We start from the raw sequence: 27,438 nt of genomic DNA, 5'->3' as shown, positions 1-27,438 counted from the left end.
AAAGCAAGCCCAGGTCTGTCTGCACTCGAGGCCGGGATTCTCTCACTGGGTGGCACAAAGGGCCTCCAGAGAAAGCTCTGTCTTTTCAAACCAGCGCTGCCAAGTAGTTTTAGGAAAAGGACTCCACCTACTGACCCTCTACTGGGGTGGCCCATTTTACTTTTCAAAGCTTGCGGGCACTTTCAACCACCCATGAGCCCAAGAGGGCAAGCGAGGCTTGGGGCCTGGGTGAAGGCACACTGGCTGGGAAGGAAATAGGAGGGCTGGGCTCGAGTCCCAGCTCTGCCACCTACAGGGCCCACGACCTGGGCGTCACATCCCTTCTCCTGGCCTGAGCTCCCTCGTGGGCAGCCTGGGAATAGCAATTCCCTGCACAGGGGCAAGCGTGAATCATCAGATACGTGGGAGCTTTGTGAATTCCACACTGTGACCCAAGGACTGCAGAGTCAGCAGCCCCCAGTCACAAGTGAGGAAACCGAGGCACAGAGAGGAGGTGTGCCTGACTGAAAGTCACAAGGAAGATCAGGGGTCACACGCTAATATCCAGAGCCCAGGAACTTTGACTCACAGGCTCTCCAAGGAGCCTTGGTGGGGTTGGGATAATCAATCCCAGTTCCACCAGGGGTCATAGCCCTGCCCACCTCTGATGCATAAACAGAAGTTTATTTCAGGCAGGAAGTGCCCCCGCCCCCCACTGCCCGCCCGGCCAAGCTCCAGCCAGATTTCCATCAGGCTCCAGCATCTTCTCCAGTGATCCCTGTGAGGGGCGGGGGGGGGGGTCTGGCCATTGGCCGGCCTGGCAAGATTTGCAGTCAGAGTGACTCTGAGTGTTGGCTGAGGACCTCAGAAAAGGCGCTGTTTCTCGCTTGGTGTCTTTTACTGTCACGTGGGGAAACCTGCCTCATGTGCAGAAAGTGCCCCCAGCCTGCGCCCCCCCCGCCCCCCCCACCATACCTGATAGTCAAAGGTCCCCGGCTGCTCCCTCAGGTCTTTGGGGGGCCGAAGGTCCTCCAAGCTTTTGGCCTGGCCCAGCGGCTGCAGTGGGACCTCCATGTCGAGGCTGCTGAAGACGTCCTCCAGGAGGTCGATGCTGGCAGCCCGGTCGGGCTGAGCTGGGGTGGGGCCCACGGGCTCCCGCGCTCGCTGCTCCGGGCTCTCCGCCTCGTCTCCCGCGCTGTCTGACTCCTTGAGTGTCCGATAGGGCTGCGGCCTGGGAGGAAGCAGAGCAGGCTGGATTCTCCTACTCAGAGCCTCCCCGGGAGGAGCAAGCAGCCCTCACCCCCGAGAACCTCCAGGCCTCGGGAGCCCCCCCGGGAGCCTTGGGAGAGGAGAGCTGTCCCGGGTCCCTGAGAGTGTAGGCGTCTGGGCAGCGGCACTCTGACAGACCTGGGCTGAACATGGCTTCTGCTCACTCAGGGACCTTGGGCAAGTTGCTCTGGCTCTAGCTTGCACTGGGGGGCCCACTTAGTTTCCTCCAAACCACAGGACCCACCGTAGAACTGGCTAGTGGGCTCACACGCCATTCACACAAGGCGTGAGGAACAGGACACGTCTGGAGAGGGAACAGGCAGGAAGACTCAATCCTGAGCCCACTGTCTGCACTCCCACCCCTGCAGCAGGTCCTGGGAACAGCCCGTGGGAACTGAGCTGGGAGAACTCTCCCCAGGGAGCTGCCCAGTGCACCCCAGGATCCTCAGTGGGGAACCATCTGGGCCTCAGCCTGTGCAGACCTCGGTTCCAGCCCTGGTGCCATCTCTTCCTGTGGGACCTTGGGCAAGTCACTTAACCTCTCTGAGCCTCAGCCGCTCCCCCATTCCAGAGTGCACTCCCTTGCAGCTGGTGGTGGAGACTACATGAGCAAATACAGTGCCTGGTGCCCAGCAGGCAAGCTGAGGCTGTTAACAGCATTCATGCACCAAAACCTTGCAGCCGACCCAGGTGCAGGTGACACAGGGTGCCTCTGGCTATCCTTTCTCACAAGCCTGAGCCCTGGGGTACCTGGAGAATGGTGCCCAGACCTCTAGTGGAGCCCGGGCCAGAGCAGCATCCCACCTCCTCCAACCGTGAGGCTCTGGCTCCTGGGTCAGGCAGAAACTGCCCATGGCTCTGGTAAAGTGGGGGAAGGGTGCCACCTGCTGGTCCTGGAGGCCCACTTGCACGAACCTGGGCAGGGGACAGTCGGCAGAGGGAAGGGGCTCAACTAACAGCCCTGACTCTTGGCAAGGACTGCATCAGACTGTACTAACTCCCTGAAGCCACGCAGGCAGCCCATGAAGTAGGACTCACAACCCCCACTTTATAGATGAGGAAACTGAAGCTCAGAGAGGCTAAGTAACGGAACGTACGTCACACAGCACCTGGCAAGAGGTGGAAATGGAAGCCAAGTATGAGAGACTTCTAAAGTCCCTCACTTGTTCTGACTAAGCCATCTGACCAAGCTCCTTTAACCAAGTTTGAACACAGTGAAGGAGATAAAGAAAAGCCAGTGTGCTTCGTAGTTAAGGAAGTAGAGTTCTTTAGAAGGCACCCATTTTGTTTTGAGTTAAGATGGCCACTTCCCTTTTAAACACACACAAAAGCCTATGCTTTTCATAGATCATTGCTCAGGAAGTGAGGATTATTTTAAATAATTAAGGCATCAATTAATTTAAAAAGAACGTGACCTGCTGGACTCGGTGGTGGGAGAGTCCTTGGACATCACCTGTGTGGGTGCCTTTACCTGCAAGGTGATTTTAAGTTGATACATGGATGAACATTTCTTATTCCAATGATGCTATCTTTCATTAATAAGAGAAATAACATATATTAAGCCTACGATATCATGAATATTATTGCTTAGGACAAGGCTTTTCTTCTAGTTTTAAAGAAGAAGATTCACTGTACAGACCAGGCGGCATGCCAAGCTTGGGCAACACTGGCTTAGGCCACTGCTCTAGGTGAGGACATCAGGAGGGGACTGACTTGCCCGTGGTCACAGGTGAGCTGGTGGCAGAAAGGGCCAGAACCCTCCTCCCCTGGGGGGGCAGTGGCAGGAGCAGAGCTGTTGGGTTTATCACGTGCCCCGAGGAACTCACAGGCCCAGCCTCGGGGGAGGGACCGGGAGCAGGGAGATGGTGAAGGGGGCTGGGAGGGGGAAGGTGGGGGAAGAGTCCTTCTTCTGTAATCTGGCTGTAACGGTTTACTCCCCGAAGGGTTGCTGTGGGTGTTCAGCGATGGGCAGTTCCCTTCCCCTAGAGGCTTCCATTAAAAACACCATGCAAACAAATACACACAAACCAAAGCTGTCCCTTTGCTCAGTCCCAGCTCTGAAAAGCCTGTGCGTGGAGAGGCAAGAATTGGCAAAGAAAGGGCAGCCACCAAAGCCCAATTCCAGGGGTGGCTGGATCGTGGTGAACCTTCTTTTTCTCTTTCTTTCTTTATTGCAATTTGTAATTAGAAGAAGGCTTAGGCTATAAATAATAATGATAAAAATTATCTTAAAGTCAGGCAGGTCAGTAAAACCTTTGGATATACCAGCATTAATACATACATTCCTCATCGGTAACGTTGTTTGAAAACTTAAAATCTGACGCTCCATCTCCATGGCTTTCCAAGATGTGCTGAGATAAAGGAAGACTCGGGCGGCAACAACCAGGCCAACTGTAGCTGAAACCGCAGCCACCAATTCCATTAACAGTCAAGTGCATTTTCCCCAAAGGAATGAGACCCATGCTCCCGTCTCACACCTCTAGAGCCCAGCCACTCTTGTCACCTCACCCCATGGCCACAGCCCCCATGGGGCTGGCAGAATGACGCCCTGAGAGGAGGCACACAGAGGGGGCGTCCGTCCTGCAAGCTGGCACCGGAAGGCAGCAGCCCCAGACCCCCTCCCCACACAGAAGCGCAAGCTGGCCACCCCCAGCCCTCCAAGTGGCCCCGGAGAGTCACCAAGCCGAGCTCAGGGAAATGGAAGAAGGAAGGAGAGACCATTCAAAGGGAGCGGAGAAGAAAAAGCTTTCGGTGAAGCCAGAGCTCGGGCCCTCTTCCCGCTGGCATTCATCGTCAGAGGAGTCTTCGGAGAGGAAGACAGCATAGTGTCGCAAGGGCTTTACGAGGCTGGGGCGGAGGAAGACAAGAGAGAAAACAGTTAGGAGGCACCTCAGGACTCCACGTGGCGGGGTGGGAAGGAGGCCTGAGGCTCAGCACCTGACCCTGGCCTCCCTCTGCCGGCGGGGAGGAGGCTGCCTGGAGAAGGCCCGACGGGCCCCACAGTGAGGAAGCTGGTCCCAAACAGAAAAGAAACTGTGGGTTTGCCACCTGTGTCAAGAGCCTTAAATGCATCTATGACCTCGTGATTCCACTTCCATTTAGATAACCCCAATGTAGCAACAAATTATGCACAAAGATGTTCATTACTGCTATGTTTATAAAACATGACACAACCTAAATTTCCGCAGTAGGAATCTGGTGAGCTGAATTATGGCATGGTTGGCTGAAGAGTATCCTCCCATTAACTATAATGTTTATAAAGAAAAATCTAAAAATCAGGATGCAGAATTGCAGTTAAACTGCATTCTCTCTCATCTGCTTATGGAAAAATGCACAGGAAAAAGACTGGAAAGGTATGTGTCTAAATGTCAACAAAAGCTAGGGGACCCATGTCCCCTGCATTGGAGAAGCCACTGCAGTGAGAAGCCCACGCACCACAATGAAGAGTAGCCCCCACTCGCCGCAACTAGGGAAAGTCCACGCGCAGCAACGAAGATCCAAATCAGCCCCCCAAAATAAATAAATAAATAATTTTAAAAAGCTAGTGGATTATGGATGATTTTTTCCCCTCTGCCAAATTTTATTTTTGTGTCTTCTACGTTTTCTCCAATGTGCGTATCTACTTCAATAATCAGGAAAAAGTGAAAAATAAAAAAGCTAAAGAAGAAAGTGAGCCATGTAGAAGAGCACTCGCGAGAAGGCCCTTTTCTGATTAGCGGCCGCTCTCTGGAGTCTCCCTCAGATGCCTCTTCAGAGAGTCTTTTTCATCTGTGATGTGGAAATTAAATATTCATTGTTATAAAAAATACATCTCCCTTGTCAGCCACCTGTGAGCTCTACCTCTATAAACACAAACACATACACAGCCCAGAGAAACTCCACGCTGGCTTTTATGAATTATACACTGACCAGGGCCCGCGAGAGGCGTGTGCTCGGGAGAGGGCAGCTGGACCCCGCAGCCCTTGGTTCGAATCCCGGCCCCACGGCTGCTGCTCTGGCACGCGGCTGGGGAGCGGGCAGCCCACGCCTCTGCCCTGCACAGCGGGCTGGACGCGCACCGAGGATCCCAGGGGCAATGGTGAACTTTGGGGAGGTGGGTGGGGTAGGAGACACAGGGGTACCTGATGGGGGGCTATCTCCTCTCCCCTCCACCCCCAGCCAGAGCAGTCTCCTTTCTTTGCCTTATATGATGCAATTCCTTTCCGGTTTCATTTCAGGAAGAGGAAACATGTCCAAAAAAGTGCATGGGAACCAGGGCTGGAGGGTAAGTGAGGGACAGCAGCTATCCCTGGGGGGACTGGGAGAGCGGATTGTGACTGGCTGCTGCTATGATCCACCATCACCAGTCATAAGCCAGTTGTTACCCAAATATATGCTGCCCTTTTAAAAGTGGAACCAAAGCTGGCGCCCAGGGCTGTGAGTTCCCCAGCACTGTCACAACTGAACCCTTCATTTCCTCGCACCGTCCCTGGAAGATAGCCAGGCAAAGACTTTTGTCCTCTTACTGAAGGGGAGGTTGAGGCTCAGAGAGGGGAAGCCACTTGCCCAGGCTTGCACAGGGAGGTCACAGCGCTCCCCTCCTCTCCCAGGCTGCCTTGCTGGGTGTCAGGGACAAGACGCATCTCAGCCTGTCCTGGACTGGTGGCCGCATGGCCCAGGAGGCTCATTCTCCTCTGAACTCAGCAGAGAGGGGGGAAGACCTGACCTGCAGAAATGTGCCCTGGCCAGCACAGGGGCTAGGCTGCCCAGCTCCTGCCTCGTCCACCGGGACACAAAACAAGGCCCAGCAGAAGGGCCACTTTCCACATGGCCACTGGAATCCTGTTCTGAATCACAGCCCTGACCTCATCACTCTCCCGCTTCACACCTGCAAACCTGCTGCTCTGAACTGCGATTTCATGCGGTGGGTAAAATGTCAGCAATACTAATGTTTAGGTGTGTCTGGAATGACTTACTTGTCTGTTTAAAAGTTCGGGGGACCCGCTCTCACTCGCTAGCACTGGACTGTTCTCCCGAGCAGGGGGGCAGGCACCCTGCCTCAGGCTGCATTCTGGGGAGCTTGTGGAACACACTGGGTGGGCGGGGTGAGGGCCGCCAAGTCCAAGCTCCAAGCAGGGCAGACACGGTGCTTTGCGCCTGGCCCTGCCCACCTCTGCGCTCCTTCCCTGCCACCTCCTGCCACCTGCCCTTACCTTTGCCTGGTGCACTGATTGCCCTTGGCCTGCAAGACTCAGCTCAAACCGCACTCCTACAAAGCTTTCCTGGAGCTCCCAGCAGAGTTTTCTCCCTAGATAGAGCTGGCTTCTCCTTGGGCTGTGTGGTTTAGCGCTTCGTTAATACAGTTGAACCTCTTGCATTTCTATTTCTGAGTGGAGGTCCTCAAGGGCAGGGGCCCTGGCACGTTCTTCTTTCTCTCCCCAGCCATGGCACAGCGTTAGTGCAGAGGAAAGTTTGCTGAGGGAATGAGCGGAAGCCAGCGTACTGGAGAGACAAGGGCCTGCACACACCCGCTTCACCCCTCTTCTGGATCCCCGCCAGGCACATGCCCCTTTTCTCAGCTCATGGCTGCAGTATAAGAGGGTCCCCTCTCTGGTGTGGAGCAAAGGGAACACTCCTACACTGTTGGTGGGAATGTAAATTGGTGCAGCCATTATGGAGAATGTTATGGAGGTTCCTTAAAAAACTAGAGTTGTCGTGTGATCCTGCAATCCCACTCCTGGGCATATATCCAGAGAAAACGCTAATGTGAAAGGACACATGCACCCCAATGATCATAGCAGCACTATTCACAATAGGCCAAGACATGGAAGCAACCTAAATGTCCAACGATAAATGAATGCATAAAGAAGATGTGATACATATATACAATGGAATATTACTCAGCCATAAGGAGGAATGAAATAATGCCATTTGCAGCAGCATGGATGGACCTAGAGATTATCGTACTAAGTGAAGTAAATCAGACAGAGAAAGACAAATATCACATGATATCACTTATATGTGGAACCTAAAATATGATACAAATGAACTTATTTACAAAACAGAAACAGACTCACAGACATAGAAAAACTTACAGCTACCAAAGGGGAATGGGAGGGGATAAATCAGGAGTTTGGGATCAGCAGATACAAACTACTATATATAAAACAGATAAACAACAAGGTCCTACTGTATAGCACAGGGAACTATATTTAATATCTTGTAATAAACCATAATGGAAAAGAATATGAAAAAGAATATAGACCTGTAGAATGGGACCACGTTTGGGGGTGAGCATGTTAGGTATATTGGGGCAGGTGGGAGTCTCAGAAAAATGCTTAAAATAATATCCACAAGTAGGCACTGTGCCACGGGCTTTACATAGGTTATTTCTACCACTCCCCCCAGCAGGAAGCAGGAAGGCGTCGCTGTACAGATTTTACGGAGGATGAGACTCTCATTAGTCCATCCATCCATCTGTCCGTCCGTTCATCCACGCACCCAACCGAGAGGCACCACCCGAGTGCTTGTAGTGAGCAGACCCAGTCCCAGCTGAGCACTTCATGGTGAAGAGGAGAGGCATGAGCAAGCCACCCAGCTAGGAAGTGATGAGCAGGGATTCCAGTCCAGGGCCCTCTCTTTCCTGTCCCCTGGGCTGGTGGATGTGTATGAGGGGGACCCACACCTCTGCTTGGGTCAAACTGAATGAGGCTCTGGGTGGCCCTCAAATCCATCTTGAATGCCTTTCCAACACCCATCCAAGCACAGCCCCCTCCTCTGGCTTTGACAAGTAAGCAGAGAGCACAGCTTGGCACGTTAGCTGAATGCCAGGAATGTCTGGATTCACACAGGAGCAAAGAGCCTTTGTGCTGGACTGGACCTTGGCTTCATCAGCTCAGGCTGCTGCACCTCCCATCACTGTCAAAATCCAGTGCCTCCCACATGCGAGATCACAGAGGGTACGTGGGGGTGAGGTGGGGGGAGACAGGGAGCCTCACTTTACAGCTCACCATTTTCCTCTCCAGCCAGCTCTTCTGGCCAGGCCGGTCGGGCAGTCTTGACTTCAACGAGAGGTCCAGGGTGTCTCCTGGACACACCATCTGTCTCTCAAGAGTGATGGAACACCCAGATGAGAACTCTGCCATGTGGTCTGATCAGAGTTTCTTCAGGTCCAGGCTTTGGGCCACATGGATAAGGATGATGACACTAGCAGTATTTACAAGTGTTGGGCTAAATGCTGTCCGTACGGTTTCTGATTAATTACTCATCACATCCTCATGTGGCAGATAAAGCAGCCAAGGCTCAGAGAGGGGAGGTCACTTGCCCAGTGTCACACAGAGGTTAAGGGTAGAGCATGGAATCCAGATATGCCTAACTCTGAACCACTCTGTGATCCTGCCTCTTCAGTTCTGTGGACCTGAAACGGTGAAATAAGGGGTAGGGTGTTTCCCTTTCTGCTTTTGATAAAAGGTGAGATTTCAAAATAAACTTATTTAAATTCAGCTGCTCATGTTCTCCCATGAAACATACAGTCAGATATTTGTCAGAGATAAAGGACGAACCGTCGAATATGTCCAGGTTTAAATTTTTTATTAGCTTAAGGCAGAATATGAAAAAAAAAGCACGTACCTCTTCCCTCATTAACCCAATTCAGCTACTACCCTGCAGTCTGCCACCCACCACTTGCCTGGATTTTATTATACACAAAGAGCTGTCTGTGAAAAGGCAGGTCGTGGCGAACTTGGCTACCCAGCAAGGACTGCCGGAGTCTCGGCGAGAAAGAAAGGCCCGCTGTCCATCACGTTCAGACCCCATCACCTCCCACGGCTGCTCCCGCCTCTGCCCACCTCATCTCGGCACGGAGTTCCCATGCAGATGACTCCCCGAACCCTTTCTAATGTTTGGTTTAACGTGTCGCTGGCTAGCGCGCGCGTGTGACAGTGGTGACAGGCGCGGCTGTTCCTTTTTAAATACCATGTCAGAGACACGGCGTCAGGAAGCGGGACGTGCTCTGTGGCTCTCTGCCGTGCCGGGATCGTACAGGCTTATTTTTTAATGAGGAAGATCTGCATCTCGAGAGTTTTTTTCATGTGTCACATCGCGTGGACAAATCAGCAGCACGTCACGCTGGCCCAAAATGAAATGCTGACAAATGTAGATATTTCAAATTTAATTGACATTTAAATGTACTTGAGATAAAGAAGGGGAAAAAGTCAGCAAGGACTTGGTCTCCAGAGGTAACGAGGGGAGCTGGTGATCATTTTTTAAAGGATCATTTCACTCCTGCACAAAGGATCTTTACTTTTAAATGTCTTGGCCGCTCTGGCATCCCTGATTACAAGGCTCCTGTGGGGCTGACAGGCAGCGACAGGCCCCTGGACGAGGCCCGTCTGTCCAGCCTTCCACCAATCCCCACGTGCCAGCCAGATGACCTCAGGAAAGTCATTGTACCTCCCTGAACCTCAGTTTCTTAGCTGCAAAATGGGGATTCTATAGCCCTCCTGTTAGTCTTACCACAAAAGTTGAATGAAAATATTCGTAAAGGGCTTCGCTCAGTGCCCAGTGCATGTTCAGTTACTACCCAGATGTCACACTCACCTGCCAACAAATAAATTCTGGGCCTCTTCACCCTGAGCAGAGTCTCCCCTAGGTGTTAAAGGACAAATAGGGTGGTCCCTGCTTTCAAAGACCTTCCCGGTCAAAGTCACCGGTCCCCAGCTGGGCAAGTCACAGCACATCAGAATGATCTGAGAGCACCCGCCGCCTAGAGATGCCGGCACGTCTCACCTCCAGCACCATTACACAGGGCCAACACTCTAGAGCACACCTTAGCACGTGCATGGGTTAAAAACAGAGAAAAAGCCTCTGAAGCAAGTCAGAGGGGTCTCTGGGGGAAACAAGCTTGGTGCAGGACCCACGGGGGACGCTCCGGAACTTGCACTGGAGCTATTCCCTGTGTGGCCTGGGGCCAGGCTGGGACTGTTCCCAGGGAGGAAGGACTGATGACAGATATGGGAACCTGTTGGACATGGGATCTTTGTACTCAGCAATATGTGAATATCTACTTAAGAACAGTAATGAGAGACTCACTGCTGTAATGAGTCGTGATCACCAATGAGAAGGCGTCTTCCTGTCACACGGACTGGTCCAGAGGGGACGGGTGAGTGTGAGGCCAGGTCCTACCCACCCTTTAGGGACTTGCTCTGCCAGAGTGCAGTGGTGGGCGTGCCAGGCTCAGGGGCTGCTGGACAAGCCTCCATTTGGGAGGTGACATGAGGCTTTTAATCTGAGTCCAGTAGAGGCCGCACAATGGCCTGGAGGTGTCTCTGTGGAGGAGGGGGCACAGGGGCTTGAGGCTGGGGTGGGGTTTCAAGAGAAGAGGCAGGCAGGGTTGGCAGGGACCAGCGGGAGGAGGGCCGCCCCCCAGCGTGAGGGCTGAAGGCCATGTGCGAGGTCAGGGGGTGATGGGGGGCTCAGCTGCCCTGATCTCCGTCTCTTGGATTGGTGGTGCCCTTTGCCTTTGCAACCTTCGTTCATCCATCCACTTATTTATCAACCTGTCTCTGTCTGTCTGTCTGTCTATCTTCCTTCCTTCCTTCCACAGAGATCACTAGTGTCGACTTCCCCTGTCCACACCCACGCCCAGCAGGCTGAGAAGCCTTTCCCAGGAGCTGGGTGGACACTCACATAGGCGCAGAGGTCTGGCTTCACTTTCCCACCCTTCATGCTCTTTGCTGGAGGGAAGACGGGGAAGGGGACATGTTGGGGGCACTTTCCCTACCTGGAAGAGCAATTGTGTAGATTGTGAGGAACAACTGCCCCTCGCCCTGAGGACAGTCTCTGCTTGCTGAGAGCCCAAGTCTTTTCTAGGGACCGTGGCAGCAGCTGGTGGGGGGCGGCTGGTGAGAAAGCAGTGGACATGGACGTGGGACCCAGCAGACCCTGGTATATGTGCTGGACCCAGGGCAGGTCACGGCACCTGTCAGAGCCTTGGTTCCCCCGTGGCTGAAGGGCTAACAGTGCCTTCACTATGAAGACTTTTGGGGAGCAGGGGAGGTTCACCAAGATGACATATATCGAAGTACCGGGCCTGAAACAGGCACTTGGGAAATAGTGACGTGAAATCTGGAATGGGGAGGGTGCTTGTTGGGGTGGCGAAGCCTTTCGGAGGAGACTGAGCTCAGTGACACCTTGAGGATGGGGCACCTCTTCTGAGGGCTCCCTAAAGGCTTGGCTTTTCAGCTGGAACTAACTCGCCCTACTGTGACAGCTCCTGGGAGAGTCCCTCCTTCCAAGCAGCAGGCAGAAGTGGTGGAGACGAGGGGGTCCTGTGTTTTCCTGGGCCGTTGCATATCCCCGGAGGCTCTGTGGCAGCTCCTGCTTTTCCAGTCTGAGCTCAGGCTCCATGCTTGGCCTCTGGCTTGGCTTTGTCTCCGGGGCCCAAAACCCACTGTTGGAGAGGGGAGGGGGCCCGAGTCAGGTCAGGAGCCTCTCACCTTGCTAACTGGGTCTGCGCCCTTCTGCTTGGTGTCCTGGCGGCTTGCCGGGGGGTAGTGCCCAGACAGCTGCCCCTCCCCCTGGGGCTCAGGGCCCAGCTGGCATCTTGGAGGTTTGCTCCCGGGGCTGATCAGTTTCTGGCTCTTAGAGCGCCAGGCTGGGCAGGTGCTGGTAGCTTCAGATTCACATCCTGATCACACTTGGCTCATAGTAGGTGCTCTTTACATACTTGCGGTTGTTAACTGATACCCTCCCCCATCTCCAGGACGCTGGGCTGTAAGCTGCCCTCAGTGATTCCTTTGTTCACTCATTCTGCAAATATCCCTGAGCAGAGCTGGGCCAGGCTCTGGTCGGGGAGTTGAAGAGTCAAAGCTGAAGGTCACACAACCCTGCCCTGCTCATAGGCTACCGGGGTGTGCAAGCGTGTGTGGGTGCGTGCGGGTGACGTACAACGTGGCAGGTCACGGCTACACCAGAAGCCCCAGGCACGGTGACCTTGGGAGGAGGGAGCGTGCAGCTCGTGGGGGAGGTGTTGGGGGGAGTGTGAGATTGGTGAGGCCGCAGCAGTCACTGCTGCTGAGGATGCTAGTGTGGCTCCTGTGGGCAGTTTCCCAAATTGTGTTGAGATATTAACGGGCATGGCGTTAAAAAAAAAAAAGGAAGGCAAAGAGACTTGCCCACGGTCTCAGACTGGCAGCTGGTGGGCCAGGATGCTGCCCGGGTCTGCAGACGCCCAGCCAGGCCTGTGCACCAGGCCCCCACCCTCGGGCAGCTCTGGGTCTGTGCAGGAGGGAGAGGGGTCCGGCTGTGACCCTCAGCCAGGGGGCTGTGCTGAGCCCAGGTCTCGAGGAGGCTGGGGCTGGGGGAAGTGGGGGTGGAACAGCATGTCATCTCCTGCCAGCGCATGTGTGCAATCAGCATGAAGAGATACAATTGCAAAGTGTTCTGAGACCTGGTCTCTGGGCAGAGCTCCCACTAAACGCTTCTGGCAGCTTCTTCTGATCTTATTTTAATCTTCTGGGGCTTTGGGTGCTGGGGTCACGCAGTGCAATTCAGACGAGCAGATTCTCCAATTCCTGAGAAGTCTGGGCTGGCCGTTTGGTGCACACACAGCCTGCCCAGGCAGCGCAACCTGTGGAAGTTCTCCTTGGCCAGAAGGATTTCTAACGCCAGCCACACGTTCCTCTGGTCTCCCAGATCCAGATTCCCAGGGAGTCCACAGTTCTGATGGGAGTGTGAAGTGGTACAATTCTTTCAGAAAGTTATTTAGTAACACGGAGCAGAAATCTGCCTGTAAGACTGGCTAAGGGTTGGGCTTTGGCGTTAGAGACGTCCGAAGCTCAGCTCTGCCACTAACTAGTTGTGTGACCAAGGGCAGTGACCACCTCTCAGAGTGGCAGCTACTTCTGTAAAATAGAGCTAATGACACCTACCCCTGCCCCCAGAGTTCTTGAGGATTTAATGAAACAACATACGCAAAGTGCTCAGTTAATGGCAGTTTTTCTTGTAATGATATAAAACTAGAAAAAACTTGGAGAACAAGGACATTCACTTTGGCATTTTTCACATTTGTGAAAACCTGGAACAATCTACAAATCCCATAAGAGGAGCGTGGTCAGGCAGACCACACACATACACACAGTGAGATCTTCCGTGGTCACCACCAATGGGGCTTACAAGGACATGAGGCAAGTCTGTACTATGGGGTATTGCAAGGAAGCTGGCAGCTCTGCAAAATATATCTAGAAAAAAGACTGGACAGGAATCTGCAGAAACGCTAGTACATAGTTGAGCTGAAGTGGTGGGATTCAGAACGAACTTGTCTCTTCTCCCTAACTTCCAGCCTGCCTATAAGGCTATTGGGTTATTTTTACAAACAAACAAAATTACTGGAAGAGAGCAGGTTTTTGCATGGATCTGGCCGGGGAGGTGACAGGGCAGTGGCTTATGGGCCCCTGGTGGCTGAATCTGGACCATTCTCACTTAGTACAATGGAACTCCAAATAACCAGCCTGCAGCCAGTCAAGACACGGGCGACTGGAGGGTGTTCTGTGTGCCACCTTTAGTGGACAAGGTGCACGTTGAAAGAGCTCGGGCTCTGTAGCTGGCTGGGACTGGGCACGCCTCAGGTCCACACTGAGCACGAGCCCCGTCACCATTAGGACTTGGAAGACAGCCCTACCCTTCTGGGTTACTGCGAAGATTAAAGAAGGTGGAGGCTGCTTGTGACTATCTCCCTCCCAACTCTCATGGCAGTGAAAGAGTGAAAAAGAGTGAAAGAGAGAGGCACCTGGGGACCAGTAGGTCACCCCCCCGCCTTTGGCCTCTGTCTGCTCGCTGTGTGTGGTCCGGAGGGGCGGGCAGTACTTAGCACAGCACTGCCTTTTAGGGCTTGCTGTCAGCTCTTTCAAAGTCTCACATTCGATGGGAAATTGCCCTATATCTAACAAGCCGAAGGGAAGATAAGCTGGGGCCTGGCAGCCATGCATGCTCCCGCTGAAATAACCAAAGCCCACCTTTAACAGGTGGGGAGCTGGGACCTCACTGTGCCCGCTGCAGCCACCATCGTCCTCACCACTCAGAGTAGCTCACAGTCATAATTATGCTCTTAACAAAAAGCCTGGATGCTGAAGAAGAAAGGGCCAGGCCCTCTCCACTTTCCAGTCCTGAGACCTTGGGCAAGTTATGGAAAGTCTCTCTCTGAGCCTCAGTTTCCCCATCTGTTAAATGGTAAAGCTACCACCTACCCTTCACAATCTTAAGCGATGTTCAGTAAATGTTACTTCTCTTTCCTTCCCCAGATAGGAACACTCAGGCACCAGGGAACACTGACTCCTTGGCAGGAAGAGGACTGAACAGCTCTGGTTCCCAACCCCAGGGAACCTTCCCCAGAGAGGAAGGTGGTGTGCGGGGCAAGTCATCTCAGGACACAGAGCTGTCTCTCTGGGCAAAGCCAGGAGAACAACGGACCCCCATGGACAGCAGAGTGCAATGGAGAGAATGAAACTGAGCAGCATTTGGAGTCCTGGCCATGCCGCTTTCTAACTGGATGACCCTGGAACACTGGTCAATACATTTTCAGAGCCAGCGTTCCTGTTCTGTGGAAGGGACGCCTAAGAGGACTTAGAACACATGAGGTGCTCCACTGTACTCACTGCCAACTGGCTTCTGACCCACAGCCCGAGCTGTCTGGTTCCTCCTAACCCCAACTCTTACCCTAGGGGATCCTCGGGGCATACCATCAGCCCTGTTCTGAATAATAATGTAAGTAGCTAATACTTCTTGAGGAGTAGTCACTGAGTATTAATTAGCTAATGTTAACAGAAAAACAGAGGGAATGTTTTTCCCAGAAGTCTTTGTAAATTGTTCTTCCAATTGCTATCACATGGTTTTGAGGGGCTAGGACACCTACCTTCCACTGGGGAAGAAAATTTGATATGGGAAAAATTTCTTTTTGGGAAAATGCAAGTCAAAAGAAGTCAGCACTGGGATTCCCTTTGGGGCCTCCTTTAAAAGTCCTAAGAAGCTCACACCTAGGAGGTTTTTGAAGATATTTGCTGAATGAATGGATGCAAGAATGGACGTGAGCTAGAAAGCAAAAAACGGACCTAAGCGGATGGAGTGGCCTTAGAGCTGCTGGCGACGCTACTGGGCCTCGACGAACTCCAGATGCTGAGCTGCTGCAGGAGGCCGTGGAGACTGTCTGATTCTTAATCAGCTCCATTTTGCTGTCCACAAAGTTAATTACTTAATGTGCTTCTTTGGAAGTGAGAGTTGGGGCAAGAAGTCGGGAGGACTGAATCCTTCCCTCAACTTCAAAGATCCTGTGTCTCTTTCTGCCGCCCAAATCCTCTAAGTTTCCGATGCGCTTTGATATTCCCAGTGGAGACAGAGATCTGTGATTCAAGAAAATCCAGGCCAGATTAAAGGGCCAGGCACCGAGTCCGTGTGCCCAACACTGAACCACCAGCAACAAAGGCCCATTAGGATGTGGCTCCTGCCCGCCAGCTTGTCTTCTTGTGTCTCCCGACACAATGCTGACAGATCGGTGGGGCTGGTTCCTTCCTCCCCAAAACAATATTTTACGAGGAGTCGGTTTTATTAAAATATTTTCCGCTGGATGCTTCCTGTGTTTCAAGAAGTTGGTCTTGCCAGCTGCAGCTGATGACAGTTGAGAAAAACACATCCAAGTGCTGTTGTGACATGGCATTTGGAAGTGGAGGAGCACAACGGGGGGTGGGGGGGGGGGAGAAGGCAGCATGGGAAGAGACGCAGGAAAACACCCGCGTTGCACCAGAAATGTCACTGGCATTATGGGAGAACAGCTCTGCCGGCCTCCCATGTCCCCCCCATCACATTAAAAAAATGTGAACAGAAACTCTCGGAATGATGTTCTAAAACATACCTCCCTATCTCCTGGCGGACCCGGGTCACCGTTACGTACGATCACAGAGAACCTGTCATTTGTTTTCTATCACTGCCAGTTTGCCAACCCACTAAACTAGCCACCCCTGCTCCCACTGGTTCATTTCAACCCCAAATGTTTCCCAAAAAGAAATCTAAAACAAGGCGTACTGCATAAAAAACCCCCCCATAAACAAAAAACCCCACAAAAAGTGGTACTGACATAGTTCTGGTAATCTCCAGAATGATGGGGTTACCAGACACTGGCTCTTTGCATGTACTGACAAAGCAATCCCCTATCACTGGGCTGGAAAGGCAACAGTGTAAATAAACGTGGTGATGAAGTCCGAGCTCTAATCGGGAACCCGGCCACAAAATGGGTAATGCTTTTCTGTAGAACGGGAAGTGTTGTTGGTCCAGGGTGTTTTTGGTGCAAAGCAAGGATATTCTGGATTTGCATTTCAATATCTACAGGACCATGACCCTGTATCCCAGTACAGTGTCTAAAATATTTAGTCCAGTTTTAAAGAGATGGCTCTAAAGAAAAGTGACTAATTTCATTCCCCTAAGGAGAAATCTTTGGGGTCTGAGGCACTCTGAAGACATGCAGCATTTTCTCCACAAGGGGGCAATCATAATCCATGGCAGGGAAATAGTCCTCAAGATTCCCACCGTCCTATTGTGCACAGCAAAAGTTAAACCTACACCCAACTTCTGGAGTCCTACTTCCAAATTCTGCATCACCAAGCATCTCCCAAGACACACAGACACACACAGGTTTGAGGGCTGTCTAGGTGGGCTGGTTCTGTAACATGAGAGTCTCAAGTGATACCATCCTATAAACCAGAGAACCCTGGAAGAGCTGAAGTGGACTGCAGCCCGAGCGAGGCCACAGCCCGACATCTGGGAATTATTTCTTCCTTTGGGCTCCTTTTCTGGCTAGGACGTGCCGTCTCCCGTCTCCCTTAACTTCCTTCCCTGAGAACTCTTCTGAAAATAAGGCCGACACGAGGAGCATTCCCCTCTTCACCCAAGGGACCTCAGGGTCCCAGGGGCAATTTTTTTTTGGTTCCCCCAACAACCCCAGACCAAGATGGTTTCATGCACTTTTTCAGGTCATCACTGGAAGCCAGTGTGTAGCTGCTGAGCTGTCTGGGCAGAAACCACCGGCCGTGTGCCTTGGGGACGGAGGGAAGCACTGCACTCCTCTGATGGAAGCAGTGCTACCTTCTCCAGATGGCTCTGAAGTCGGGGCCGTGAGCAGCTTTAAGCCTCCCGCATTCAGACAGCTCAGCCTCTGGCCACTGCTTGTCCGCCTGCCTCGTCATTCCCCTCATCTACCCAATGTCTACCCAGCAAGGGACTCTAAGCCGGGTGCTATGCTTGGTACTGGGCATAAAACCCAGCGCCTGTCCCGTGGAGCTCTGGGCCCAAGGGGAGGTAGGAAAGCAAAGTCATAATAAAATAAATGCTAAGGCACAGGTGAGCAAAGGTACTGGTGGGGGAGGGGCAGTGGATGAGGACAGTCCTGTGTGTAAATCTGAGCTCTGGAGACCTGGAGCAGCCCAGGCCTAGGAAGGTGGTGGCCCTCGTTAAATAGGTTGCCTCCTCGACCAGGTTCCTAACTCTCTTTTTCTGACCAGCTATCTTCAGCATAAGAAAAGGCCTAGAATCCTTTTCCGAGCTTGTCTGAGTACCCCTTGGGCGTCACCACTCAAAACTCAGCCCGGGTGCCCAGCTCCCTGGCCTCTGGGGCCTCCTGCTGCTGTGACAACTGCCAGCAGAACTGACACTGAAGATCAAGCCGTGTTCCCCGACTGACCTCTTTGTGAAACACCCGCTCGGGGCTCCAGGGAGGCCTTTCAAAGGCCGGGGCTGCCACATGGTCTCCACAAAGCGCTGGCCCCGCTGGGCTCCTGCAGACACAGGGGAGGGGAGAGCAGGGTACTACTCACTGTTCGGGGCTCGAGACGGACGTCCTCCGGCCTTCCACTGCCATGTTGCTCTTCGGTCTCTTACTGACGTGCGGCCGGAGAGGGCGCACCTGGAATGGGCACAGGGGGAAATCCCCAAGAAGGGCTCAGTTGGAAAAGCCGTACAGGAACATTCTCAAGATGCAGATAAGTGGCCCTAAAACAAACGCTGAGGAATTTTCACAGCATAGGTTCAAAGGCTCTGCTTATCGTGGAGACACGGCCGTTGAATTTGCAGCCGACCCGTGAACTGGAATTCTGTGGCCTACTCAAAGGGGAAAGGCTCTTCTGAAGGGCTGGGTGTCCTCGTCTGCAGGTCGGGGGTGGTACCACCTGCCTCCTCTCAGGGCTGCCGCGAGGGTTCAGTGAGACACTGTCTGGGCAGGACCCGGAACAAAGAGGCTCTCATTAATGATGAGTCCCTCTTGCCTTCTCCTGGAACCCGGAAACCAGTTTGGTAGAACAAAAAGGTTTCACTCAGACCTTGTTTTGGGGGTACATATGCCTATTTTGTTCTTTTTACAACTGAATTACAGGAGGCCTATTTTCCTCTCTAAGTGGGAGTGGGGAGAAGCAAATACTAACAGCTTTAGAGCGCCAAGAAAAGTCGTCTTTCTGCTCCCCTGGGCATCCCTGTGCAGTCCTCCTGAGCAGGGCTCGGCCTGGAAGTCACACAGCCTGTGTGGGCGCTGCACTCACCACGCGGGCCTAGCTCAAGGGCTGGAGATGGGCGTATTGACAGTGAAGTACACAGCTGCCTTGTCCACAACCAGGCTGCAGCGGCAAGGCAGTTTTTTTCTGACCTGAGGCCTCTGAAAGCCCAGATGAGGGATCATATAAAAAGACACCCCCTTCTCCCACCAGAGCCCGTGATGAGAGTTAGGCTAAGAATTTCTAGGCGTCCTTAGAAGGATACTCATTTGGTCCAATCAACATTACCTGGCTTTAAATCTGGCACCATCATCTGAACAACACCAGAGAAGGACTGGAGAAAGCGAAGAAAGCCTATCTGTGAATTTTGTTGCCAGTAAGAATGAATGAGCAGCCCAGTGCAGGGGCCGCTTTCTCTCTGCAGATGAGGGACCACGGCAGGAAACGCCACGGACGCTGAGCTTAGCAGGCAAGACAGGGAAGAAGAGCACGTACACGCTCCAATCCCTGCCGCCCTCTTCCCTGAACCCACCCTCCCACCAGCCCCCAACCCAGCACTGGTGGGCGACACAACACAATGGCTTCGGAACACAGGTTACAGAAGTTGGCTGTATAAGAGGCAAGTCTTTAGGAGTCTCATCAAGCCCTCACGTCCCCACACGTCTGACCTAACCAGAGTTTCTCCTGTGGAACGGCCTGATCTCAGCCTGGTTTGGCAAATCAGAGACGTGGTAAGAGCCAAGTGCGTTCCACCAAACTTGCTGTCTGCTCTGGGATTACTGTGAAGATCCAATGAGATGATGCGGGGAAAGTGCCGGTGCGGGGCCTGGCACACAGTGGGGGCTCAATAAACGCTCACCTTGTTTCTCTGTGACCTTATCAGTAACAAAAAGAAGACGGGGTGTGGGTGTCTCCAAATTAGAAGATGGATCTATGATGGTCCTACCCTTGCCTAGCACCGTGCTCACTGCCTGGTTTACAGTGGCTCCTCAGCGAGATTTTTAGAAATGGATGCTGCTGCTCGGAACCTAAGAAGTGCATAATAATGTTGCTATTATGATCACTGTTATTAGAACAGTGCCTGCCACAAAGCAGACATCTAGTCACTGGCTGCTGAATAAACGAGTGGATCCGTCCCCCACTCGTGCGAACCCTGAACTGGTTTCCCGGCCTAGAGCCGGACTCCTCTTGCAGCTGGTACACAGGATCACCTGGTTTGCACCTGACTTTGCACCACAAAGGCGGGGTGCAGTCAGGGCAGCGCTGCCCTGCCCCGGAGGTCCCGGGCTGGGGCTTTGGGAAGGTCAGACATTAAGGCCCATTCGCCTGTCCTCGCCCACAGCTGCTCCTTGTACAACAGAGGCAGGTTAGGAATGTGAACTTGTGGCTGAAATGGGGGGATTAAGTTTGTGGCAACTTCAACTGAACTTGCAACGTGGTGAAACATGGGGAAAAAGAACAACAGAGCTAATTAGACGAGCTGAGCTGTCAGAGTGCCGTTGAATGGCTCAGCGCCAGCAAACAAAAGGAATGGGTTGGCAATCAGCAGGATCGATGGAGAAGACTGCTTCATTAGGGATGATAAACCAGACAGAGCAGGAAGGGCGGGGGGGCGGGAGGGGGAGGGAGGCAGCAAAGCGGGGGAGGGAGAAAGGCACGGCGGACCCAGAAACAGTCACCCGCGTGGCTGCAGACACACCCAGAGTCACACACACATCTGACTGGTGTGGACAAAGCAGACACAAAACAGCAGACACAAAACTGTACTCATGGACAGACAACCACCCAGAGACACGCACAGGCCTCGAGATACCAACATACCCAGTTTCACAAATACACACTCACAGAGGCACACACAGGAGGAGAAGGCACATGCACAAATCTCTCTCTCTCTCTCTCTCTCTCACACACACACACACACACACACACACACGGCCGCAGACGTACAGCTAGAGCCGTAACCAGGCACAGACACACACAGACAAAATGGTTTAATTAAGCCTGAATCACAAGACGATACAGACAACTGGCCTGTCATATTTCAGCGATCACATCCGTCTTTCCGGGGTGCTTAGGAAGGGCGGGGGCTGGGGATGAGGGAAGAAACCACATGCACACACAACTACGACCGGCCCCACCAGTGCTAGGATCCCAGCAGCGCTGGGGGAGAAAATGCTAAACAGGGATTTGGAGCTCTGTTCAAGGGGGACTTGAGGGGAAAGTTGGGAAACCAGCCAATTCCCCACTGGATTTAAAACCTGAGAAATCTAAGTCGGCAGGGTTAAATGTGTATTGAATACAAAAGCACCGAGTACATTTGATTTTAATGGTGAGCAAGAAATAATAAATACAGAGCTTATAAAGCGCTTCACATGCAGCCGACCACAGCCTGCCTCTCCCCTGCACGCCCCGGCCCACTCCCCTGAGCCCACCAGACACTGGCAAGGCTTTCTTCTGCTTTTTTCCTTTTTCTTCTTTTTAAAAAGAAAAATCTAAATCCTCTGGTCACATCTGAACTCCAGCCACAGGTGCCAGGCTACAAAGCTCCTTCCAGAAAGGCTGAATGGCTAGCCCTCATGCTCCCACTACCCTGGGCCGATGGCCACACTTCTGCCCAGAACGTCTGCAGCTAAGTGACCCGGCAAAGTGTGGCTATGGGCCAGTGGCTCCTGACATGGGAGCTTGTCAGGCCATCTTCTTTGAGGCCCTTGAGGGTTTCCATAGCCCATGTGCCCCAGGTTCACCCCTAGTGTGCAGTGGTGCCCATTGGAAATGCTTGCATGAATGCACTCGGAGTGAACAGACCCTGGGGCACTGGGGAACGCAAGGCCAAGAAAGCACAAAACTTCTACGGCTCCCAAATTAGTCCCATAGTGACCCTGCTTGGCAGAAGGTGTTTGGGTTGGCAGAACTGGGGTACATGTACCCACCTCTTGCCAGGGACTGTGCTAGGTGCTACACATATATGACCTCATACCCCACCACGTAGGTGTAGCAAGCCATTCTACAGATCATGAAACTAAGGCTCAGAGAAGGTATGCATCTGGCCTAACATCACACAGTCAAGAAGTGTCCAAGCTGTGATTCAAACCAGGACAGGCCTCTCTGACTTCCAGGCCCAGGAGAATCAGTTCTGCTAGGTACCTGCCTCTTCAAAGTCTCATAACCCAAGGCGGGTGCAGCCCCGTGTGCCAGGCTGGTCACCTCCTGCACCAGGGCGGTGGCAGAGGCAGCTGCTGCTCAGGCTTTGCTCAGGGCAATATTTGCCTTCCCAAGTCCTCAGTCGCCAACGGACGTGGCTGAATTCCAGCCCCCTCGCCCCCCAATCTGTACGAGTCCCCACACTGGTGACACAACGTGGAGCCCACAGTAGCTGTCTCTAGTACCTGAGTTCTTCCAAGGGGAGCAATCCTGCCCTGGATCACACTTTCTAAGAGATTCCCTCACTGTCTTGGATCCTAGGTCTCTCCAAGGACTTCTGAGAGCTACCCTCTGGATGACTTTGGCTTGGGAGAGGCTGCTTGGTGAGGAGTGGGGAGAGGCAGGGCAGAGAGGCAGGCCTGGGCTCAAAGGCCAGCGTGGCCTCTTATCATCTCTGTGGTCTCAGCTGCCATTTGGGGAAACAGCATCTGCCTCCTCCAGGCTGTTGTAAGGACAAAGGAGCACAGTCTAGGCACACAAACGGTGCTCAGTAAATATCAGTTCTCCTCACCTCTGCATGCCTGCCAGGATCTAACACTGCCATAGAGATTCCACAGGAAGCCCAGCCGGCTGCTGATGAATTTTTTCTCACCTGAAGGCTCTGCCCCAGTCCTTTGTACTCTGTGGAAATGGAGATGAAGGGTCTGGGGAGCTTGGTATGCTGAAAAGACCATGGGTTCTAGAGTCTGGTGACCCCTTTGTGTAGTTGAGGGACTTGGGTTAGGTTACTGGGCTTTGGTTTTCTCATCTCTAAAACAGGTGGAGGCAATGCCTACTTCATAGAGTTACTGTGAGGCTCAGCTGGGTTGAGGTGGCCAAGAATGATTTGCCGACTATGAAAATCCTAGGTGAATGATGGTTATTAAGAAACTGGGTCATTCTTTAGAAGCTGTAAGATTTAGAAACCTGTTAAGTAGAGTAAGAACTGCTACTGTGTGCCAGGCACTGTGCTAGGTGCTTTACAAATGTCATCTATATCATGCTCACAAAATCCTCCATGAATGAGGGTGTATTAGAGAGAGAGGAGAGAGGCTCAGAGAGCTTCAGGACCTGCCCAGAGTCACACAACTTTGGTCTCAAGCCTGGCTCTGTCTACTCCCCAAAGCCATGTTGCTAATGACTGTACTGAAATTCTCACTAAATCACACAAGCTTTGACCCAGAAGTTGGCTTCCTGTTCCCCAAAGTGGTTTCTTTTTGCCGTTTGTGACTTCCTTCCGGTGAGCAGAAACATTCCAGCCCCTCGACAGCAGTGCTGATCACGGTTTGACCGGGGTACAGGATGGATCTGTCACACGTGGTTGGAACTGCAGTGTCACGGCCGCCTCCACCCCCAGCCCTCTAACTCCCGCATGCGGTAGGGAAGGGAAGGGAAACAGTGCCACAGAACTTTCCAATATCCGCGCAGAGAGCGGCCACCCAACCGATGCTGGGTACGTGCGCCTAGGATTCAAAACAGACACAGTTCGAGAGCGCTCCTAACCACTTCCGGTTTGGTGCTGCCCGATTCGAATCAATTTTTGCTCAAATAAACTCTTAAATTAAAAAAAAAGAGAAACAGATGCAGTTCAGCCTAGTCACCTGCACCCCTGGGCCGCCACACCTTTCGAGATGGATGCGGACACCGCAGTGGGGAGGGCGGGAGGGGCTGGGACTCGGGTTCGTGGGGAACTCTGAGGGCTGCTTTTGCTTGACTGCAAGAGTGGTGGCCGCTTTGAACAAGAAACAGAGAGACTCTTCTCTTGGTAAACAGCCCTCACTCAATGGTCCCGGCAAGTTTCCTTCCCACTTTAAGGGAACCTGCTAAAGTTATCAGGCCTCTCAGCATGACCAAAGTCTGAGCCCACAAGAAAAAGGACTTCACCGATGCTAAACATGGGACCCACACCCCATATGTTCCCAAGGTATTTCTCTTGAGAAAACACGGATGGGTCTCTTTCCCTCACCCACCCAATCCCAGGTGTTGGTGGGTTTATCACATCTCATCCCGCTTTTCTGCCCTTGGAGCTTCGCTTGGGAAGGTGGAGCCCCACGTGAGGCCCAGGAGATGAGGCAACCCGGTCTCCATCTGAGCTGGCTCAATATTCTCTGGGCGTAGCCTCCACCCCCCAGGAAGGGATATCAAATGCATCTGCAAACCGAGATCTGGCGGAACAGACCCCTGCTGCCAGATTTCTGCTTCCTTTGTGAGGAAGAGGCAGCTGCAGCCTTTAAAGCTCATTGGCTAGCAACGTGGCTCAACCCAGGAGATGCGCTCAAACGATGCACACACGGCAAGCACACCACACGGCGACCCTGCTGCCTACAGCTCTGACCTGCGAGTCACCAAACTGATTCAGAAAAAGGAGAGAGAAGCCCAGAAAATGCAAGTCCAGGGACATGCCACACAGAGGGAAGCTGAATAACCCACTTCATGGTTTTCTTTGGCAAGGCAGCTGAGTTCAGACCCCCGAGGTTTAGTCAGGCGGGGAGATGGCTCAGGCAGTGTTAGGCGGGAGGGTAGTACCACCGGCTACTCACGGGCCTCGAGCGCTGTATCTTGGGAGGCGGCGGGCGAGTGGGATGGAGTCTCTGTGGCTGCATTAAAGCGGAAACTTAAGGAATCAGTACACACGAAGATGGTTTGATGCATTTCCACACACGGCTCCAAGCATTCAGCCACCCAAGCGGGAGCCCAAGGGCCATCCTCGACGCCTCCTGCTCCCTCGGCTGGTCACCGGCTCCTGCACATCCCATGTCTGAGGCCCTCCTCTCCACTTCGAGCCTGGATCACTGTAATCATCTCCCAACAGGGCCCCCACCTGGATCTCCTCAGCCATTCTCCACACAGGCCAAGGGGGATCTTCTAAAATGCAATGTGACCCTGCCACACCCCAGCTTCGAGACCTCTGCTGTCCCCGCCTGCCCTGGGGCCACAGTTCAACAAGGCCCTGGGTTGGCATTCCAAATTCTCCAAGACCTGGGTTCTGCCGTGCCCCACCCAGACCCCTCCCAACCTGTGCTCACCAGCAGACCCTCGAATGGCCTGAGGCTCTCATGCCTGCTTCCTGCCTGCCCAGCAGGTGGAATGACCAACCTCATCCTGATCTGCCTGGCAAACCTTTACTTGTCCTTCAAGAATTCACCCAGGTCAGATGCTGCCTTCAGTGCTCTGACTTACCGCTCACTACCACCACGTATCTTCCCCTCCTCACCCCCCATTCTCCTTCAAATGTTCATTTCCTTAAGGGATTCATCCCCGTGCCTCGGGAAAAAATATCTGCTCAGTAAATGTCTGATGAACAAATAAAATTTGCACAAAATGCTTGATTTTTGAACTCAGGACTTGAATAAAAATCAATAGAGCACAGACCTCTTAGCTCGCTCCTCAAACCCTTTATCTCGAAAGTCAAGCTTTGTTCTGTCAATGGCCTGCCCACCTGGATGCCCTGGACAGTGGGGCGGATGGGCAGACAGAGTAAGGAGAGTAAAGGTCCACACTAGATCAAGGTCACGGACACTCAGTGAGCCCTGGGAGGCTTCCAGTTGGTTCCTCCATCAACCTCGTGGTTCACAGAGGTCCATCAGTACGCCACAAAGTCCAGACCTGCACCGCCCACTACAGGAGCCAATGGCCACACGTGGCGAGTCCAAAATAAGATGCGCTGTAAGTGTAAAATGCACGCTGGATTTCAGAGACTTAGTTTGAAAAGAGAATGTAAAATATCTCAATATTTTTTTATATTGATTATATGTTGAAATGAAAATGTTTTCGGTATTTCAGTTAAATATATTATTAAAATTAATCTCATCTGTTTCTTTTTACTTTTTTAATGCAGTTACTAAAACATTTGGAATTCCATATGTGACTTGCATGTGTGGCTCCTGTTAGGTTTCTCGTGGACAGCACTTCAGAGCTTCACTTGGTTGGAGTGGTCCTCCAGGTAGTAAACTTGCCTCAGAACTCATTCTCTACAACCGACTCCCGGAGAGAGGGGCCATGTTTCAGGCGTCCCTGGATCCCTGGTGTCAGCACAGGGCCTGTCAGAGTGGCCTATGGAGAAAACTTGCCGACAGACTTGGTGGAGAATTGGGGTCCCTCATGGCACATCGAGAGCATATATGGATGGAAATAAAGTCTGGCTTCCCAGATCCTGTGCTGTTAGGAGTGCAGGCCAACCCGTGCTCGGTGACCCTTCTTCAGTTGGAGGCTATCTGGGGTTAGGATGCCACCCAACGAGATGAGCATGGCCACCCATAAGTGCATAGGCTGCTGCCCTCGTCCCAACCCCCCGACTCTCACACACAACCCCCACTTCCCCCATCACCCTCAGCTTCCCTTGTCCTCGGCCACTCTGCTTCTGGGTGACCTCCTTCTCTAGCCCCAGAGCCCTCACCACTAGTCACCTCTGACCTGCATTTCTGTCCCTGCTGGCGGGGGTGGCAGCGTTCAGGAGGTCACCTCTGGGGTCAGCCAATCTCAGACTGAACCCCATCCCTCCACTCATCCTGTGGCCCAAGATTTAACCATCAAGTCTTACTTTCCTCATTTGTAAATGCAGGTAATGGCACTACCTACCCAAGGGGGCTGTTAGGAAGTTTCAGTGAGAAGATGCTCGCCAAGATCTTTAGCCCGTAGACGCCAGCAACTATCACCATTATCAGGTTTCCCTGCCTCCAGCCTCTCCCCTTCCCAATCTATCTTCCATGCTTATTCCAGAGTGGACTTAAAAAAATACACGCCCAATTATGTCATTTGCTAGCCTAAAGCATCTCAGTGGAAGGCCGGCATCTCCCAAGGTGTCTTCTGAGAAACCATCCTGGGAGATGCATTGTATGAAAGAAGAAAAGGGGGTTCCCCAGCCAGACAAGTCTGGGAAGTGCTGTGTCTTGCTCCATTTGGGGATTCACAAGGCTGGTTAGCACAGCAAAGGCTGCCAACCCTTGCAATAAAACACCCTACCGTGAACAGGCAAAACACTATTAACTCCTTTTTTTTTTTTTTTTTTTTTTTTTTGGTAAAAGTCCTGTTTCCCACATTTATTTGAATATAGACTCACTTCCCCTATAACACCTGTTAATATCCCCTGGAAAATGTTAACTGAAGTGCTCAAAGCCCTCCGGATTCTGGGCCCCACCCATAAGCCTCTGCAATCTCATCTCTGGTGCATCTCCCCCACCAACCCCGCCCCGCTCAGCCCCTTGCTCTCCCTGAAAGCTCAGGTGTTTTTTAAAATTTTTTATTTTTTTTTTACTTTTGGCTGCAATGGGTCTTCGTTGCTGCGCGCGGGCTTTCTCTAGTTGCGGCGAGCGGGGGCTACTCTTCGTTGCGGCGCGCGGGCTTCTCACTGTGGTGGCTTCTCTTGTTGCAGAGCACGGGCTCTAGGCACAAGGGCTTCAGTAGTTGCAGCACACGAGCCCTAGAGCGTGCAGGCCTCAGTAGTTGTGGTGCGTGGGCTCAGTAGTTGTGGCTCGCGGGCTCTAGAGCGCAGGCTCAGTAGTTGTGG

The 27,438-nt window shown here is 52.7% G+C and overlaps 1 protein-coding gene across 6 annotated transcripts in view; it reads right to left on the bottom strand.

Annotated features, from left to right (window-relative positions):
• Positions 1-27,438, bottom strand: part of DENND1A (DENN domain containing 1A) — a 535,812-nt gene that overhangs the window by 3,271 nt on the left and 505,103 nt on the right. For 3 of the 6 annotated variants that reach the window (XM_068552005.1, XM_068552009.1, XM_068552008.1), the window contains 4 exons: positions 24,473-24,529; positions 18,084-18,172; positions 3,967-4,095; positions 955-1,210 (listed from right to left, as the gene is read on the bottom strand). In XM_068552005.1, the coding sequence (XP_068408106.1) occupies positions 955-1,210; positions 3,967-4,095; positions 18,084-18,172; positions 24,473-24,529 (531 nt within the window). The remainder of the gene's footprint in view (positions 1-954; positions 1,211-3,966; positions 4,096-18,083; positions 18,173-24,472; positions 24,530-27,438) is intronic. The other 3 variants (XM_068552010.1, XM_068552006.1, XM_068552011.1) reach the window with 3 other exon arrangements.

This window comes from Eschrichtius robustus, chromosome 10, assembly GCF_028021215.1.
Source record: "Eschrichtius robustus isolate mEscRob2 chromosome 10, mEscRob2.pri, whole genome shotgun sequence".
In the NCBI taxonomy this organism is placed as follows: domain Eukaryota; kingdom Metazoa; phylum Chordata; class Mammalia; order Artiodactyla; family Eschrichtiidae; genus Eschrichtius; species Eschrichtius robustus.
The sequence above is the reverse complement of the archived record's forward strand: the minus strand, read 5'-3'. Positions and strand labels throughout refer to the sequence as shown.